Source organism: Rhipicephalus sanguineus, chromosome 4 (genome assembly GCF_013339695.2).
Source record: "Rhipicephalus sanguineus isolate Rsan-2018 chromosome 4, BIME_Rsan_1.4, whole genome shotgun sequence".
Taxonomy (NCBI): Eukaryota; Metazoa; Arthropoda; class Arachnida; order Ixodida; family Ixodidae; genus Rhipicephalus; species Rhipicephalus sanguineus.
In genome coordinates this window covers 59402446-59418821 of record NC_051179.1, presented here as the reverse complement: position 1 = coordinate 59418821, position 16376 = coordinate 59402446, and the positions used below count along the sequence as shown (strand labels likewise).

General features: G+C 45.6%; 1 protein-coding gene across 1 annotated transcript in view; it reads right to left on the bottom strand.

Annotated features, from left to right (window-relative positions):
- The window catches only part of LOC119390058 (mucin-2), a 78275-nt gene that overhangs the window by 8737 nt on the left and 53162 nt on the right, over positions 1–16376 (bottom strand). The window contains exons 2-8 of the mRNA XM_049414629.1: positions 9804–10173; positions 8314–8411; positions 6793–6965; positions 5873–6060; positions 4648–4804; positions 2496–2644; positions 307–449 (exon numbers count right to left, since the gene is read on the bottom strand). Of these exons, the coding sequence (XP_049270586.1) occupies positions 307–449; positions 2496–2644; positions 4648–4804; positions 5873–6060; positions 6793–6965; positions 8314–8411; positions 9804–10056 (1161 nt within the window). The 5' untranslated portion in view covers positions 10057–10173. The remainder of the gene's footprint in view (positions 1–306; positions 450–2495; positions 2645–4647; positions 4805–5872; positions 6061–6792; positions 6966–8313; positions 8412–9803; positions 10174–16376) is intronic.

The following is a 16376-nucleotide window of genomic DNA, read 5'->3' as shown; positions in this document are numbered from 1 at the left end:
TTATTTATTCGTGTTGCGCTAGTAATGGAATAACATTTAGCTGATGTTCTGCTTCGCCATTAGTTTTCTGCTTCGCCATTAGTTCGTCAATTTTAGACATCAGCTAACGCTACCATAGCACCAAATATTAGAAAGTTAAGACTAGCACTTTTATTGACGCCCAGATACAAAAAAAAAATCAGTAGTTCAAGTCGTCTGGGTAAGAATCGCAGTTATGACATCTGAACCCACCATGATCAATGTTTCCATAAGGCATTATTTAATTGTTTCAGAAATGATATCACCGCTTTGAGAAGCCACGCTCACCATCAGTGTATACGTCCCAGGCAGCAAGATTCTCCAGTACTCGCCCTTGTGGCTTGTCCTGAACGGCATGTAACGTCCTTTGATCATGAGCCTTCCGTTAGCCACGGGGTACCCTTCGTCATCCGTGATGATTCCTCGCAGGCCTATAGCCATAAAGCAAAAAATGGAGATTATGTTACTGCGAATTGTTCTAATATTAGAATGTTCTGATATGCGAAGTTCTGATATTCGCCAGCAAGCATATAAAACTCGGCGAAAAGCTGTAATGGGATGTGATGTGGTTACAGAGTGTGCTACATCACCGTCGTTTCCTTAATAAGGAAAATAATTAGGTTGTTTTGAAATTTTGCTTCAATCATATTCTTCTTCCGCTTCACTGCAAAAGCATTTTCAGATGGCGATGGTGTGCGATGGTGTGCGATCGTGTGCTATCGTGTGCATGTTAAGGAACATGACTATATACCCTACAGGCTAAGAAGAGCGAAAAGGAAAGATTGCCCGTTATCTGGCCTAAACCAGAGAAAAGACAGTGGCAGTCCCTGTGCACTTGGTCGTACTGACATGAGGTTGCCTTGCTGATCGCTGCCATACATCGATTACTTTGAAGGCATTCAGGTAGATGGAAGGGCAATCCGTCTTTCTCTTGATGGGTGACTAAAGTTGTACCGGTTGTACCACAATAGCCAGCTAGCGATCTTGGTTTCACAACCCACGTTCGATGCTATCTCCAAGACGTTGCTTCGGCCAGGAAAACAACAGATTATGCTAATGGCTAGACCTTCACTGAACGCCAACAGCACACGGCAATATAAAAACGGTGCCTGTCATTTCCCTTCACAGGGCCTTACTGAAGCTCGCTGGTTCTTCTATGCGTTCGCGCACAGCCGGCGACCGGTCGCTGCAGACGCTATAAAAAACCTACTTACAACCTTACCTATACAACGTCACTAAAGGTTACTGAAGGTGCACGAATGTGTACGAAATTGTGCCAATACATGCACGTCCCCAACTTGGCTACGTGGTACCGTCTGCATTTAAAAAAAATTTATAGTGATTTCAGTTTAACAGAAAATTTTCATTTCCTGTATTTCCGTGAGAAAATGTAATTGTGGCACAGCTTCGGAAATATGCTCAATTGGTGGTACGCAAGAGTTACTACAGTAAGAGCTCGTTAATTCAACCCTCGTTAATTCGCAAAGTCGGATAATTCGGACGTGTTCTACGGTCCCGGTCAGCTTCACATACATTGTTTAATGGCATCAAACTCGTTTATTCGGTCATATTTGGCCGCAACTCGGTTATTGCGGACGATCCCGGGAACGCGCCGAGCGCGAAGCGCCTTAAATGTGCGGCGCAAGAGAGCGAAAACGACGTTCGAGGATAACCGAAACGAGGGTGCGCTGTCAGCATTGCTATCGTCATCAGTGCGAACCGTGCGGTAACGACAGGAAGGCCAGAACTAAAGTGTACTAGAAACTATTCTAGTACACTATATCATCTGGCTTCATGCCTATTTGCGTTTACGACCGCGTGTAACACCTCGCTGGCCGCGATCGTTCAAAAAGGCATGGTCGCCATCCGCAATCGCGTTCTTGGCTTCAGCGGCCGCGGCAAATTTCTTTCGTTTATCGGTGAAAAATCGTCACGTGGTGGCGATGGTTGTGGCGGTACGTAACAAGAAGGGTAGAGCACGGGCCGGGCTAATTAACACATAGGAGTCTTGCGCCGCGGTCGCATTGTGAAAGAAGTCGCGGGATGGCGAAAATTGCTGTTTTTACGCTGCTCTTAGCAAAATAAGTACAGCATTCACGTATCTATCAACAAAATGAAAGTGCATTGACGTAATAGACGTTTGCTTATAGTTTTCTTGACACTTTTCATAATTCGGTATTCGGTTAATTCGGTCATTTTTTCCAGTCCCGTGAAATCCGAATTAACGAGATTTTACTGTGTTACCGCTTCGTGGTCCAGTATATAGTTCTGTAGTTTTTTTTTAAATTAAAATATTAAAAATATTAATATTTTAATATTAAAAGTTTAATAACTATATATTAAAAATTAAAATATGTAGAGAACATGGAAAAGAAACTGAGCACAAAAACTGAAGCACATAATTTCCTTGCTCCTGAGTTTCGACATTTTCCTTACATTGTTCAATTAAAGCACAAAGAAACAGACAATTTCCTCACCTCTGTGCGATTCTTCTAGCAGCTTCATGAGAGGCTTCCTGTTGTCCATCCAGAAACGCTTCAACTGATAGGACAGAGGGTACTTGCAGCACGACAGCTCCAGCGTGACCTCCATGCAACCGCCTTGCACGTACGTGTAGTCCGGCATGCTACCTGCGTGCGCTTGTTTTAAATTACTTGCGAACAACTAGGTGTAGCAAACTAAAACGCCACCTCCAAGAGTATGAAGAGCACGTATTTGGCGGCAAACTAAGAGCAACGTACCGTACACTGGAAATTACAGTTTTAACTGCTACAATCACCATACACATAAACAGGCGTCCCCGTTCACCCATCATACCCAGTAATATAAATGAATAAGAATAAGCTATGGCTTGGTTATTAATAAGAACTACAAGAAGCCAACAAAAGATAAAGGCCAATGCTTAGAATGTTACTTTATGCTCCCCTTGGCTACATTTTTTCTGGTTGTCTTCACATGATTACAAGTCAGTTAGTTTTTCACTGAATAACATCGGAAGTATTCAATGTATTCCAGAGACATGGAACAACCTACAATGGAGACATAAGGCTGACTGCCTATTTTTAGCGTATTTTGACGAACAGGTTGATTAAGCTTTATCAAGTAGAGAGGCTCAGCTCGTTGCCTAGGCAACGCTGCACAATTAAAATAAAAATGGCAGTTCAGATTCAGCTTATTGTAAGCGTCCAGACCAACGCGGAAAGGTTTCGTTTCAAAATTAAAGACAGCTGTCAACAGCAGGCCCATTCCGTAGCAATCTTTGCTCTTCTTGTTAAGAGCTTCGGTCACAGGGCACTTAAGAAACTACAACAGGGTGCATCCGTGCAACTTGTAGATACTGCGACAATGGTCGCACCAAACTAGGGGTTCATGATCTTGATTGGTTCAGTTGTCAGGTAAGCACACCCACAGAAGTTGTAACATCAGCCTATATGTAAAAAATATATCGAAGTATTTTTGGCCCTGAGAACTCGGCGCGCAATTCAGGGGCACATTTTGCATTAGTGCGTAGCGCTGCTCAGCTTTCGAGTTTGGGTAGGTCACTTAGCTACAAATCTTCGGATACAATTCATATCTTATACACTAAGCGACGCCTGCTGGGAATGTGACGAGGCGCTTAAGTCGGAGGCATTCAAGATGAAGTTGGCTTTCCAGATCAGAGAGCAATGTGTGAACAACTTAAAGAGTCCGTAAGCAACATCTGAAAATGCAAAGAAGGAGCGCGTTATCCTCTCCTGGCGTTTCCAGTCTTTTCGGCGCATTTCATGACGCCATCAGTCTGTTCACGGGACGTCATGAGGGTACACGCTCTCGATTGGTCCACGTACTAGAGATATCAGTAGTGAATTATCTCCTACCACGCTCTGCCATGCAGTCACGCTCCCGTTCTGCCTTATCTCACGTGACTATCGTGCGCTTTCAATTGACTTTCAGTTCGTTTTGTGCGTTTTCAACTGCGCAAGCGGAGATAACAGGGTTATCTCCGCTTGCGAAAAGCACGAAATCATGACAGGCTGAACTCTTAGTGCTGACATTCTCCACGTGTCTTCTGAAGAGAATAACTGGCGAGGAGGAGATGGAACCCGTAGGAAGGCTAGCGAAGGCAAGAAGGAAACCGCTCTCTCGTCTTTGACCTCGGAGTGGTATAGGGGCCCTTTAAATGCTGTGGTTCTTTTCATAGTCGCTCCATGTTGCACCTTTGTGCAGACATGTTGCATGTGCAGACATGGCTCAAAAAAATTTACGACCCTTCAGGTAAAGCTAAAACGAGCACAGGCGTAAGCATATGCTCTTACGAGGTGCACATTAAATCGTGTTCTCGATTAGATTGTCCCACCCCCTTGAAACTTTTTGCGCGTCACCCGGGTGTAGCGCTACCACCGGGATCGGCCCGCCCTTAACCAAGCGAAGATGTCACGTGATGACGTCGTTATTAAGGCATGACATCATGTGACATTTTGCTCTTAGCATCATTTGACGTGTCTGTGAGGTCGCGTGAGTTTTGGTATCATTCATGCCGCTGCTGGTCGCCGACGCCTGATTTTTTTTTAGTCATGAGACATATAAGGCTTTCGCCTTAACCCCAAAGGCTTTACGCTGCGAGAAGGCCTTGAGAACAGTGGCGTGTACTCGCCCTTGAACGGGTACCACTTGGCGCCGTTGACGATGCCGTCGTGGTAGGTCTGACGCTCGCACGAGAACTGTCGCATCGTCGGGTGGTTCAGGGAGTAGGTGCGCGCCAAGTGCTGGAACACGTCGTCGTCGGGCGTCCTCGACTCCACGGTGTCTGCGATTGAATGGTGAGCATGCACTCATCACGTACGAAGCTGAGCTGTAGCACTTGTCAGCGTTAAACAGACACTTCTGTTAAAAATGCTATGACAGTGAGGCACCTTTCGTCTTCGCACAGGGACACTTCTTCGAGGCGGCAATACTTTGCACAGCTAAAGTCGCATTGATATTAATTAGTGAAAACTTGGTAATTAACCTTGTAATTATCAACTTAATGGTAGTTGCTTATAAGGGAAAGTTGTAGGCCGTCACAATTTATGGCATCGCATGCATAACTTTTTATAATCACAAAAATTGTACGTAATTTGAGATATTCATCAGGGCCGTAGCCAGAAATTTTTTTCGGGTGGGGGGAGGGGGTTCAACTATACGTTAAGTATGTTCGTGCGTGCGTTTGTATGTATGCGTGTATATAGGGTGTTTCAGCTAACTTGTGCCTTGTATTAATAAAAACAAACATATGCGTTTCGCGTGTCGAATGGTCCCAGTATCGTTCTGAGCCGTATACAGCGCGTCAGGATATTTTTTCCGATCCGCCAAAATGGGTAATTAACAAAGATTGCTGAAGTAGTTTTTCTGTTGCTAACTCTAGCGAAAAATCTTCAATGCAAAAGTTGTAGCACCTGTTCTGAAACGTCGGAATATTTCATCCGTGCTAAGACAACTGCCAATCCGATAAGCCAGCTAATTAACAAGGGTTGGTAAATTAACCTTTAAAATAGTAGCTCTAACGAAAAATACTCATTAGTAAAGTTGTAACGTTTGTTACAGCAACTTCTAAAATAACTGCCCTGTTCAATTTTATTTCCAGCTTTCCTTTAGATTACGCCAAACTAAAAAGTACACTTGGCGCAAGTTAGCTGGAACACCCCGTGCACACATGCAAAATGCAAAATGGAAAATTCTCGCTGGGAAGGAGGGGGGGGGTTGAGCCCCGTCCCCCGCCCCCCTCCCCCTGCTACGCTAGTAGTATTCATTAATTCATCGTCTAATTTCGGAGGCGCTATTGAAACGCGGCTTATCTCCGTTATCTCTCGATCGGAGCTTCCGGGACCTTACTCACTCTGTCCGTACGTGTCGTCGTACGGGTACCGCACCAGCATGGCCCCTCCGTGCAAGTTGCCCGAAAGAACAAAGGGGATGGTGTCGATCCACTTGCGCACCGCCGCCGTCTCCGGCTCCTCTACATTGCGCACCGTGTGACTCGGGTCCGGGAAGTTGCGATTCAGGTCCACGCCGGCGCTGTTGTACCTGCAGTGCGGAGAGATCGCCAGTGAGTTTGATATTCCGCATGGCACTGCGTCTAAACCTATATCTGCTGTTGCGGCGTGGTCACGTGCCACTTGAAAATGGGTGTGAAAGTTTCACCGCAGCGGCCCCCACCCCCCTCCCGCCTCCTGTTCGTGAAGTCCGAAAGAAAACAAGATCCACAATGGATGCAAAAATGAAAATTAAGTGATGACGTGCTCTTCACAACGGCCTGCCATTGGTCCCCGCCTTTCCGGGGATAAAGGCGGGAAGTGAACAGTTCCTTGAATGCAACATATCAGGGGTCCTCGGGTGCCGTTATCGTCAAAAACGGAACCTTTTCTTGTAGTTTTTTTTTCTTTGCCATTTGATGGTGTTCATTTTGCTGACGTATTTCCGTGACGGAAATACGTCATGAAAATCTTGGTGGACCACGGCATAAAACACTTTCGTGTTAAAAACGTGTGCATGGCCATAACCTTGCAAATTAAAAAAAATGACAAAGGTCCGGCTAAGTAAATGCATGGTTCAAAGTTGGCGCCCCCTTTAGGTGATTAGGGGGCTCGGGGTGACCGCCCCCTCTGCACCCCCTCCCCCTTCGTCCGTACTCCTAGGGGGGCACCAGTAGTATCGCTTTCATTCCACGTCTCAACCCAGAATGTAGAGAACCGCGATCACTTGGCTCCTGTATACGGCCTCCTGTTCTATGCACGTGCCACTGTCATAGCGACTCACCGTCCACGTAAGCCGACGCACTGTCCTTCCCTGGAGATGGACATGCCGTCGGGGTTCATACTGGGCATGATGTGGACGTTGGTGTTGTCCAGCAGCCATCGGATGCGCGGGTCGTTGTCGTAGCCGTTGATCAGGTGGGCTATCAGCTGAAGCATGAGCTCCTTGCCCACAGCCTGCATGCGTGCGCATATTGAGAGGGAGAGAGAGATAATGGGGGTGAAGTTAAACTATTAGAACGCAGCGTACTTGTGATAAAGTCTGTAAGCCGGTTCAAAAGTTTGAGTGACGATTGGCAGCATTTTGAGCGCGTTGGGTGCCATGCAATCAATCGCCTGCCAATATTCGCTTTTCGAACAACCACGCGCACGCCCTCGAAGATGACGTAAGTTATGTTCAGCTTTTCTGCCACGGCTTTCTGGCAAGAGCGGGGTCGTGCAATGAAACATGTAGTACTCTCGTATTACAATAGAGAGATTTTAGAGCACTAAGATTCTAGCCCACTGTAGTAATATCGCGTTATGTGTTACTACCCAGACGACTTCGTGAAAATAATTCAGCTGTCCGTCATACAGACGTTGCCGACAGTCACGCATGTATGGCATAGGGAAAGTTTTCACTGTTGTGCTATGTGTATGGAGCGAAGTAGATGAAGGAACGCCTATTTTAATTCTTCCTGGAAAGTCACCGTGCTCGGTCTGGTTTTATTGCAGAGTTCTGGGATCTATCCTAATAGTTTTACATATAACCTTCACAATAAAAAAAAATTGCGCAAAAAGAAATTAAGTTTCCATTTCATCCGTTAACCAAATGTGTGCAGTATAATGAAAATGCCTATAATAGCGCCCTTTAAATGTCTTCCACGAATTCCTCACTAAGCAAGGGGCAGGTTCAAGCCAATTTTTTTTAAATTCTCCCTGGTTCAACCAATGGGTTCAAACAAAAAGCAATCACTTAATTAATTAATTGATTGATTGATTATGAATAACAATTAGTTAAAGCATTTATCATGTCATCGTAGTGAGTGCCCATGGCAGCACTGTAGCATACAATATCGAACACTATAGCCTACACTAACCGTCTTTTAGCCGACAGAAGCCAATATTAGTCATCATTTATGCTACACTATAGCATGTAACGTTATGGTTACTTGTAGCTGGCAACTGTACAGTCGTGCTTTCCTTCTGCAGTAATGCGGTATTGTCATATAATACCCAACGTAAGAACCCGTCAACCCGTACGGACAGCAGTGCGTTACCTTGCGGACGCACGATGTTTTTTGGGGCGGCCGGTAAGCTGCCCTCGAATGCTTGTACCTTTAAAAAGAGAAGATGAAACTAGAAGACCGGGGTAAGAATTTCGTGGGGCGCAATATTAATACGGAGACGGATTACCAGCGAAGCTGTATTCGCTTTTGTATTCGCGTTTCTATAGTGTAGACACTTGCGTCTGAGAAAAAACGCTGAAGCACTTTACTTCGTTTGAGAAGAACTGTAAAAGCGATGGGCATGCACACTTACGTACCTCGTTCCCATGCATGTTCGCGACGTATTTCATGGACGGCTTCAGTAGTTTGTCATTCGTTGAACGAGACGACAACATGAGAACCCACAGCTCTCGACCTGTGAGAACGTGAAGACAACAGTTCGAGAAGCAGAGTACTTCATGTACTGTGAGGGTGACAGTGCAACAATATTGTTGTCGTAAAATGAAAACCAAAGCAAAACTTCTGCTACGCAACCGCACCACTGGCTCCTATTTTTAATACAGTTAATCCATCTCTGGCATTTAAATCGTGCGTATATTGGGCAACGTCCGTACAAGGTGTTTATTTATTTATTTATTTATTTATTTATTTATTTATTTATTTATTTATTTATTTATTTATTTATTTATTTATTTGTTTGTTTGTTTATCAAATATGTCAGCCTTTTACAGGCCATTACAGGGAGTGGATTGTACTCCTACGCAGCGTTGCATAGTTCAATGGAAGCGGGAACAATTGAAAATTTGAATATGTCGCAGCGAGTGACGTATTGCCTGATGTGTTTATCGTGACACTTTCTACGGGAATGACGATGTGGTGGTTTCAAGTGCTCGCGCTTATCTACGTTTATGCGGTCATGATAAAGCAAGAAAAGAAATTTCATTGCTGCCACCCGCAGCCGGCAAACAAGTGTAGGAATTCCTGCGGCATTTCGAAGAGCAGTGACGCTATCCTGACGGGAATACTTTGAATAGATAAAACGTAGTGCCTCATTTTGGATTATTTCCAGTCTATCTGCAAGGTATACCTGATTGGGGTTCCAAGCTGTACTGCCATATTCGAGAATGGGACACACTAGAGTTTTATAGGGGCTGCTAAATTGACGGAAGCAGGAGCCGCAGCCAACCTTCTTCGTAGGAACCCGGGTGCTTTAATGCTTTCGCTCATATGTTCTCAATGTGAATGGTCCACTTCAGGTTGCTTGTAATGGTGCAAGCCGAAATAATTTATGGCGTCTGTTCGTGTTATATCAGAGCCCGCCATGAACTGAAATGAATGAGACCATGCAGACAGTGTTGGTTGCCCTGAAAGCGTTATGGTGTGTTCTTTAAAAACACACGGACGAGTTGAAAACATCGCATCGCCATGTAATGCCATTTGGTGATTTCGCCGCTTTCATATGCTATATCTGAATGCATCTTCCTATGTCGCCTCCGTATGCTAAAAAAAAGAGAAACAATGGTATGCTGAGCTTGTTCGTGTTACATACTTGAAACTACACCTCGAGAAACCACAGGCCTGTAAGGTTTGTCCCTCGTGTCTTCCTTTTCACCATGTGCACTTTCGTGTCATAGTTTCAAATAAGCCTCGTTAAGGCATATCAGCTGGTATAACATCTTCCTGATGGTACTTGGAAGCGCAAAACGCACAAGATGCACTAGAACAAACTCGCCCAAGTATCTGTTCTTCTATATACCATCATCGTATGCTGTCGTTGACATATACGTGGTCATTTCGTTTCGCCTACCTTGTCTTGACTGTCCGACGGAGTAAAGAGTCGCCAGGTCCGGCCTGACGGACGTCGCATTGATCAGCACACCCGTCATGTCCTCGTAATTGTGGTACTTGAAGGGCACTCGCAGCCATTGGCTTCCTCTGTACGGGGCTCCCGATGCCCAAGAAGCCAGGCACGACAGTAGCACTACCGCCCCGAACCATAGTGCAGACATGGGCAGCCCGGCAACGGCTTGCCTTCCGCACCGTAGCCGTGGTGAGGCCATTCCACGAGGTGCCGGGTCTCTTTCGTGGCACCGACGCTGTCGGCAAGAGCTCCTTGCCGATGTGCTTATCTCGGCAGCATGAGTCTTGCCGGTGGGCTCTTGTCGTCACGAAAGTTCCTGCAAATGGTAGGGAAAAGAAATTAGATTGCTTAGACTTGGAGTAAAAAAAGAAGATATTGTTTTTTTATTGAAATGATGAAATAGGAGAGGTTGGTGCCATTATGGTGGCAGTGGCACCGGCTACTCCTTCTCGCTTAGCAGACAAAATATGTAGTAAGAAAAATAATAAGGGCACAAAATACAGTAGAACACACGATGTGAAAATACGCACAGCCGAACATCACATGGCAGTTCAGATACGTCTAATAGGTTCATGTGTACACAAGTGTTGTATCACAAATTCAAATAGGAGAAGTCCGTTCACATATTATCGTGCTTGCCCGTGTCCATGATTCGCGCCCACCTTTCAGGTTAAAGAAGTCGAACGCCATATATAGTCGCCGAGTCTATGTATGTCTGCTCACGTGCAATATTTGTACTCTGTCATACTTTGCTTGGTCCATTTGCTCTGTATTTCGAACGCTTTCGTATTTTGCATTTGCCTCTGTTTTGACTTCGATGCTCTCGGCCTCGGCGGTCGCATTTCGATGCAGTCGAAATGCTAGAGGCCTGCGTTCTGTGCAATATCAGTGCACGTTAAAGAACACCACACGGTCGAAATTTCTGGAGCCCTCCAATACGGCGTCTCTCTTAATCATATCGAGGTTTTGGGACGTATGAAAGCCCAGATATTATTATTATTATTATTATTATTATTATTATTATTATTATTATTATTATTATTATTATTATTATTATTATTATTATTATTATTATTATTATTATTATAACTTCAACGCTCTTGTGAGAACTTCATGTATTATGACCTTGATTCTAATCGAACATTGAAAAATGCACATCGACTATCAGGCTGAATACTGAACATACATGTTTTACCGACTTATAGAAATGGAGCTGAAAAATCTTCACACAATACAATACGAAGCAGAAAAATGAAACATATTTTTTTCGGTTGTGTAATAAGAAGCCACCGCATATCCCGGGGCCATTACGATGCTTTATCATTCCGGCGACGAGACAGCTCGATCAGCACAACTAGAAGGAATGGATTTGCCAGTGAGGACGGAAACAACGTCCACCGCGCTTCTGTCTATCGAAGAGCGACGTTTGCCTGTGTATTTCTTTAAACGTTCAAAACATCAGGTCATTTACAACGTACTCAGCCTTTTTTTTTTCTTGCTGGACATTATAAAAGTGAGATTTAGCAATATAAATTGCGAAGCGTTACCGTTGTACGGGGTGCTTACGTCGTGGCGGGGAGCAGGACAATGCGGCGCCTCGTTAATGGTCTCCGTAAATGGAAAACTCGCTTTAAAAGATAGTCTAGGCTGCAGTTATTTACGCGCACCGATTGTAGTGCCGCGCTGAGAAATCTCTTTAGAACCAACGCGAACCCTGACAATAGCGCAAGCATGCCTTGTCGTCAGGGGCGTAGCCAAGGGGGTGCACCCCCCCCCCCCGAAATTTTTCCTCCTACTTGGCTCAGTCAAAGACTGAAGAAAAGATTGCGGACGTCGGTGAAGGACAAATCAGCGACTCTTTTTCATTCAAGTGATGCTATCATGCGTCTATTAACGAAACGGTAGTCAGAAATGCTCGGAACGCTGGAGCGTTCTTCTATTATTTAGGCGCCATTTCGTTTCCATATATGCGACTATACGACTTCGTCAGAATGTTCTCTGCAGAACAGCCACTGGTGCCGTCTCGCCAAGTAGGCTAACGTAATCTCTTAACGCGAGTTTTATTATGATGCGCCATACACTCAGGGTTGCATCCACTAGTGCTCCGTACGCTCCAATTCTCGTCCGCAAACTCGAGGCCACTGTGTCTTGGGATTGGATATTATCGCTCCAAACGCGCTCTTTGTCCTCGACATAGGATTTCTGTGCGAGCTTTTTGGCTCGAAATACGCCCGTTATGTATTAATAGATGCGATATGAAGAGCTCGCGCTATCGTCTTCCAGAATTCATTGCAGACCTAAGGGAAACGGTATAATTTTCGCATTAGCTCAGTGAAATCGAGGCACAGTACGCTCGAACTTCGCTGTATTATCAAATGAGGGCGTTCCACTCTCGCGGATGCACGCTGCAAGATCTACGGCGCCCTGTCGCCGGTTTATTTTTCTAACAGCGTGTTCGCCTGCTTTGCGTGCGCGTGGTCTCCCAGCAGGGGGTGTTTATGTATGCTCGCACGAGTCGCTCGGCTTCGCCCATTTACGATTATCGTACCATCGGTGGAGAATACGGTGCAGAATATAACCTTCAGGTGTCACTGCATTGCGCTGATGTATAAATTAGCATAGGTGTTCTCAGAACGATGCTCTCTATCTCTTCGTCCGCCTTTCATTATTTAAGATAGAACTTTCATAGCTTACGATGGTTTAAATATTCCTTCTATGCGTCGCATTCAACAACAATTTTCTTCTTTTTATGGCTTCTATTAACTACAAATGAAGACACAGTCGCTTGCATTCACTACAAGTGAAGTCCACGTTTTGTGGTCAAGAAGGGACAAGTCTTTAAAGAAGGGATATGAGCCGACAGTTAAAAACAGCATGAACTAAAATAAAACACGGACACGTAAAGACACAGGACCAGCGCTACGTCATCACTTGTCCGTGTTTTATTTTAGTTTGCGCCGTTTTACCTATAGATGCGTACCAACTGGCTCGCATTCAGACGCTATTAGGGAATGCGAGTTTGGTCACCAGACATTTACCTGCCCCTCTCTCTCACCTCCTCCCTCTTCCCCCACCTACTCTACCTGTTCTGCTAGCAATAGCAGTACCAGTAGTGCACGACATATGCCAGAACTATACCGCAATGCAAAATGCATTTCAGTCGTCATTGTACTTGTCTGGCGGTACGTGGTGGTATTTGTTTCCTCGTCTTGTGTTCTCATTGAGAAGTACAGTGAATTCAGTGACACAACAAAGAAAAGGTGCAGAAAACGCTTTTCATGTGCTCGTCGCTTTGGACTTAGATGGTTAGGAGGAGCTAGCTCCGGTCATTAACGCAACAGCAGTGACAAAAACGACTATGTTGGCACTACACGCGTGCGACTACTTTGAAGAAATAAAAGCCCGTTACCGAGACTGCTATACGCCGCTTCGACGCCTGAATAAGAAAGGCCAACTTGGAGGTGTTACAGTGCCCGCCTGTCCTTCTGCTGCTTGTTAAGTTGCGAGACTTGTGCCGAAGTGGTCAACCCTGCATGGTAAAAAAACTGCGAACTCGTTCGTGTGATACCACAATTTGGCACCGACATCACGACGCCCGCCGACATGCATAATGTCGAAAAAGGACCGAAGCAAGATCTAGTCACGCTTGTGGCGATGTAGTCACGCTTGCGACGCTTGTGGCGATGCGCAGCGCCTATAGGGGCGCCACTGAAAGCCGCGTAGCGGCGGCCGTTGGAACCGCTCGCGGGTCGCGTAGCAGACGCCTCATTTGCGCGCGTGCGATTCGTCGGTTGTGCGCGTCCCATATAATTACTTTTGCGGCAACAGTGTGCGCAAAGGAGCCGCACTTTATAATAGTGGACATGTGTCCAATGTCAAAGCTGTGTGGGACGACAATGTCCCCATACGCGACAAGTGTTTGTCAGAGACAATCGACAACAAGCTTCTCCTACGAAGTGGAGCTCATCGTAAGTACACCGCTTTCTTTATAACGTCCCGATCACTAACGCCTGCATGCGTTGACGCGTGAACCAATATTTTTTCTCGACACAGTAGCTTCGTTTACGTGCCATGTGCTGATATAGTAGATTTTGAGGGAGCGCTGTCGCACCGGCGTATAGATTTCACAGGGTCGGCCACGTGAAGGGTCAGCGTTGGTAAAACTTTGAAACCAGCACGATAAACTTGTGAAAAAATAAACGATAAGCTTGTCATCATCGGTGCAGAAGCGCACAGCGAACATTCTGCACCGATGATCGCATTCCAGTGCCATCAATAGGTAGAATGCAAGCGATTTCGTACAGCACACGTGTGATTCCACGGCGCTTTTTTAAAGGAGCCGTCACCTGCCCTACATTCTCTCGCATTGCGCTTCGCGCCATTCGTTTTTCAAGAGAGCCAAGGTATCGCGTCTTATCAGTAATAACAACCTCATGTGAATTGTAGTGTCTACAATGCAGGCGAGGCGACCAAGTGTAAACGCAGTAGCATTCGCTGAAAACGTAGCGACAAAAAAGAAGAAATAAAAACACGGTAATCGTTCTAACACTGCCGTAAACAAAGCGCGATTGCTTAGCTTCTACGTCGTACAGCCGCAATCCACCACCGCCGTCGCTTTCGCTCATGAAATAGCACCGGAAACCTGTAGATGTGCGTTCCTGGCCATTTTTTGTGTGTGTTTGAGCAGCCGACAACGCAGCAGTTATTTTTCGACATCGCTGAGGCTCGCCAGAATCGTTAAATCACGATGAAAAACACAGCCATCCGTGCACTCGCGTATAGACGCTCGCGGGAACGCTGCTCGCCGTGCCCCGCGAGCGCTTCCGAGGCGTGGCGGCAGATGGCGTCGTCGGCGCTTTGCGCATCGCCTATAGAGAGGCAACCGACGCTTCTAGCTCTTTTTAAGTTCTGGGCACACAGCCATCGCTGAAATATACGTGTAGAAATAGTTACCTTTGCTATCTTTTTGAATTGAGTCACCGTTAGTGATCTTTTTGTAGTGTGTGTACGTCTCTTATCATGTATACCTGGTAGAGCGACAAATATTTAGATATTGAGCAACTTGTAGTTCCATTGTTCAAACCAGTGTGCTATCTCTAATAGTACTGAAGCTGGCACGTGGATTACTCAAATATTCTGGAACAGAGTACTGTTACAGCGCTGTACCGGCTCCTTTCCCCAAGGAGAATCTGGCACTAAATTTTCCATGAAATGTACAGTTTGTTCCAACTTATGAGTGCAGAGTGAACACGACAACGCACACTGACAGTTATTTCGCCGAAGCAAGAAACCGGCGACTCGAAACACAAGGAAGACGCTCATGAGCCGCGGATGTAATGCGCACACTAAATCGTATTTAAGAACCTAAGGCTTCTCCAAGCGATTTTTCTCTCTGTAAATGTGTAGTGCATAGAACATTTTGTTCCAGCTAGAAGTCGTGTTGTGACTTTTCTATAGTATGACCTTTTATCCATTTTTTCACACACTCTCTCCTCCTTCTTCATTTCTTTCTTTTCTTTTTTTCCGCGTCACGATACGCAGCCCACGAAGGTGCGAATTCGTGAAGGCGTTCGCGCGCACTCTTTCACGACACTTCCCGCGATTTCTGGCGTCACCTTCTTCCACTCGTCTGCATACGTATCATCTGTACGCCTACACTTTCTGCACGAGAGATTAATGAACTCGCCATCGCAGAAAACCGCTAGACGAAATTGGGAAAACAAAAAATGGGGGTGACGTACGCCCTATAACGCGCACGCGTTAATCTGTAAGGCGCGCGCCCTCCCACTGAGACTCGCTGCTGCGTGTGTATACCAGCAGCGCCTTCACGAGTATGTATCGCGCATCACAGTGGGGTGCATCCGGTCCCACGCGTTTACCGACCCCTTGAGCAGTGCTTGACACCAATTCACGTATAGCGTATAGCGTTCTCAATATCAACACCCACGTGGATCGCTTCACCTTTCTGCGAGGTGGACTGCACTCAGTGTGCTTATAAAACCTGCGGAAAACGGTTCGCATTCCATGATCAACATATGCTTTTCTCTCTCTCTCTCTCTATCTCATGGTGCTTTTTTCTTGGCATATGAGGCACAAACAGAATAGCATGTAGCTTGCACGGATCAAGACAAAAGCAAAAGTAGAGACTCAAAAGAAATAGAAAAAAAAACATTCTTTATCAAAAAAGAACGCAGGTCTCATTCACAAAGAAGCGTTACGCTGTAGAATTTATCGGGAGGGAAAATTTCAGCCAATCCCGTTGCTGGACATATAATTAGCGAAGCCGGCTGTCCAATAGCAAAGAGAGTTATGAACGAAAGGTTTCGTAAATTTGGCCGCAAAAGTTAATCTTCCACGAAACGATTTAGACGAGTGCGTCAATCGTCCATCAATCCAACAGGCGCGGCAGTATAACCAGCTAATCCGCACGGATCGTTTTCTCGATAATGCGGCAAATTCTTTAATTCTTGTGTGTTACCATTCAGGACAAGGCGTTAATTCAAACCAACACATGCACAG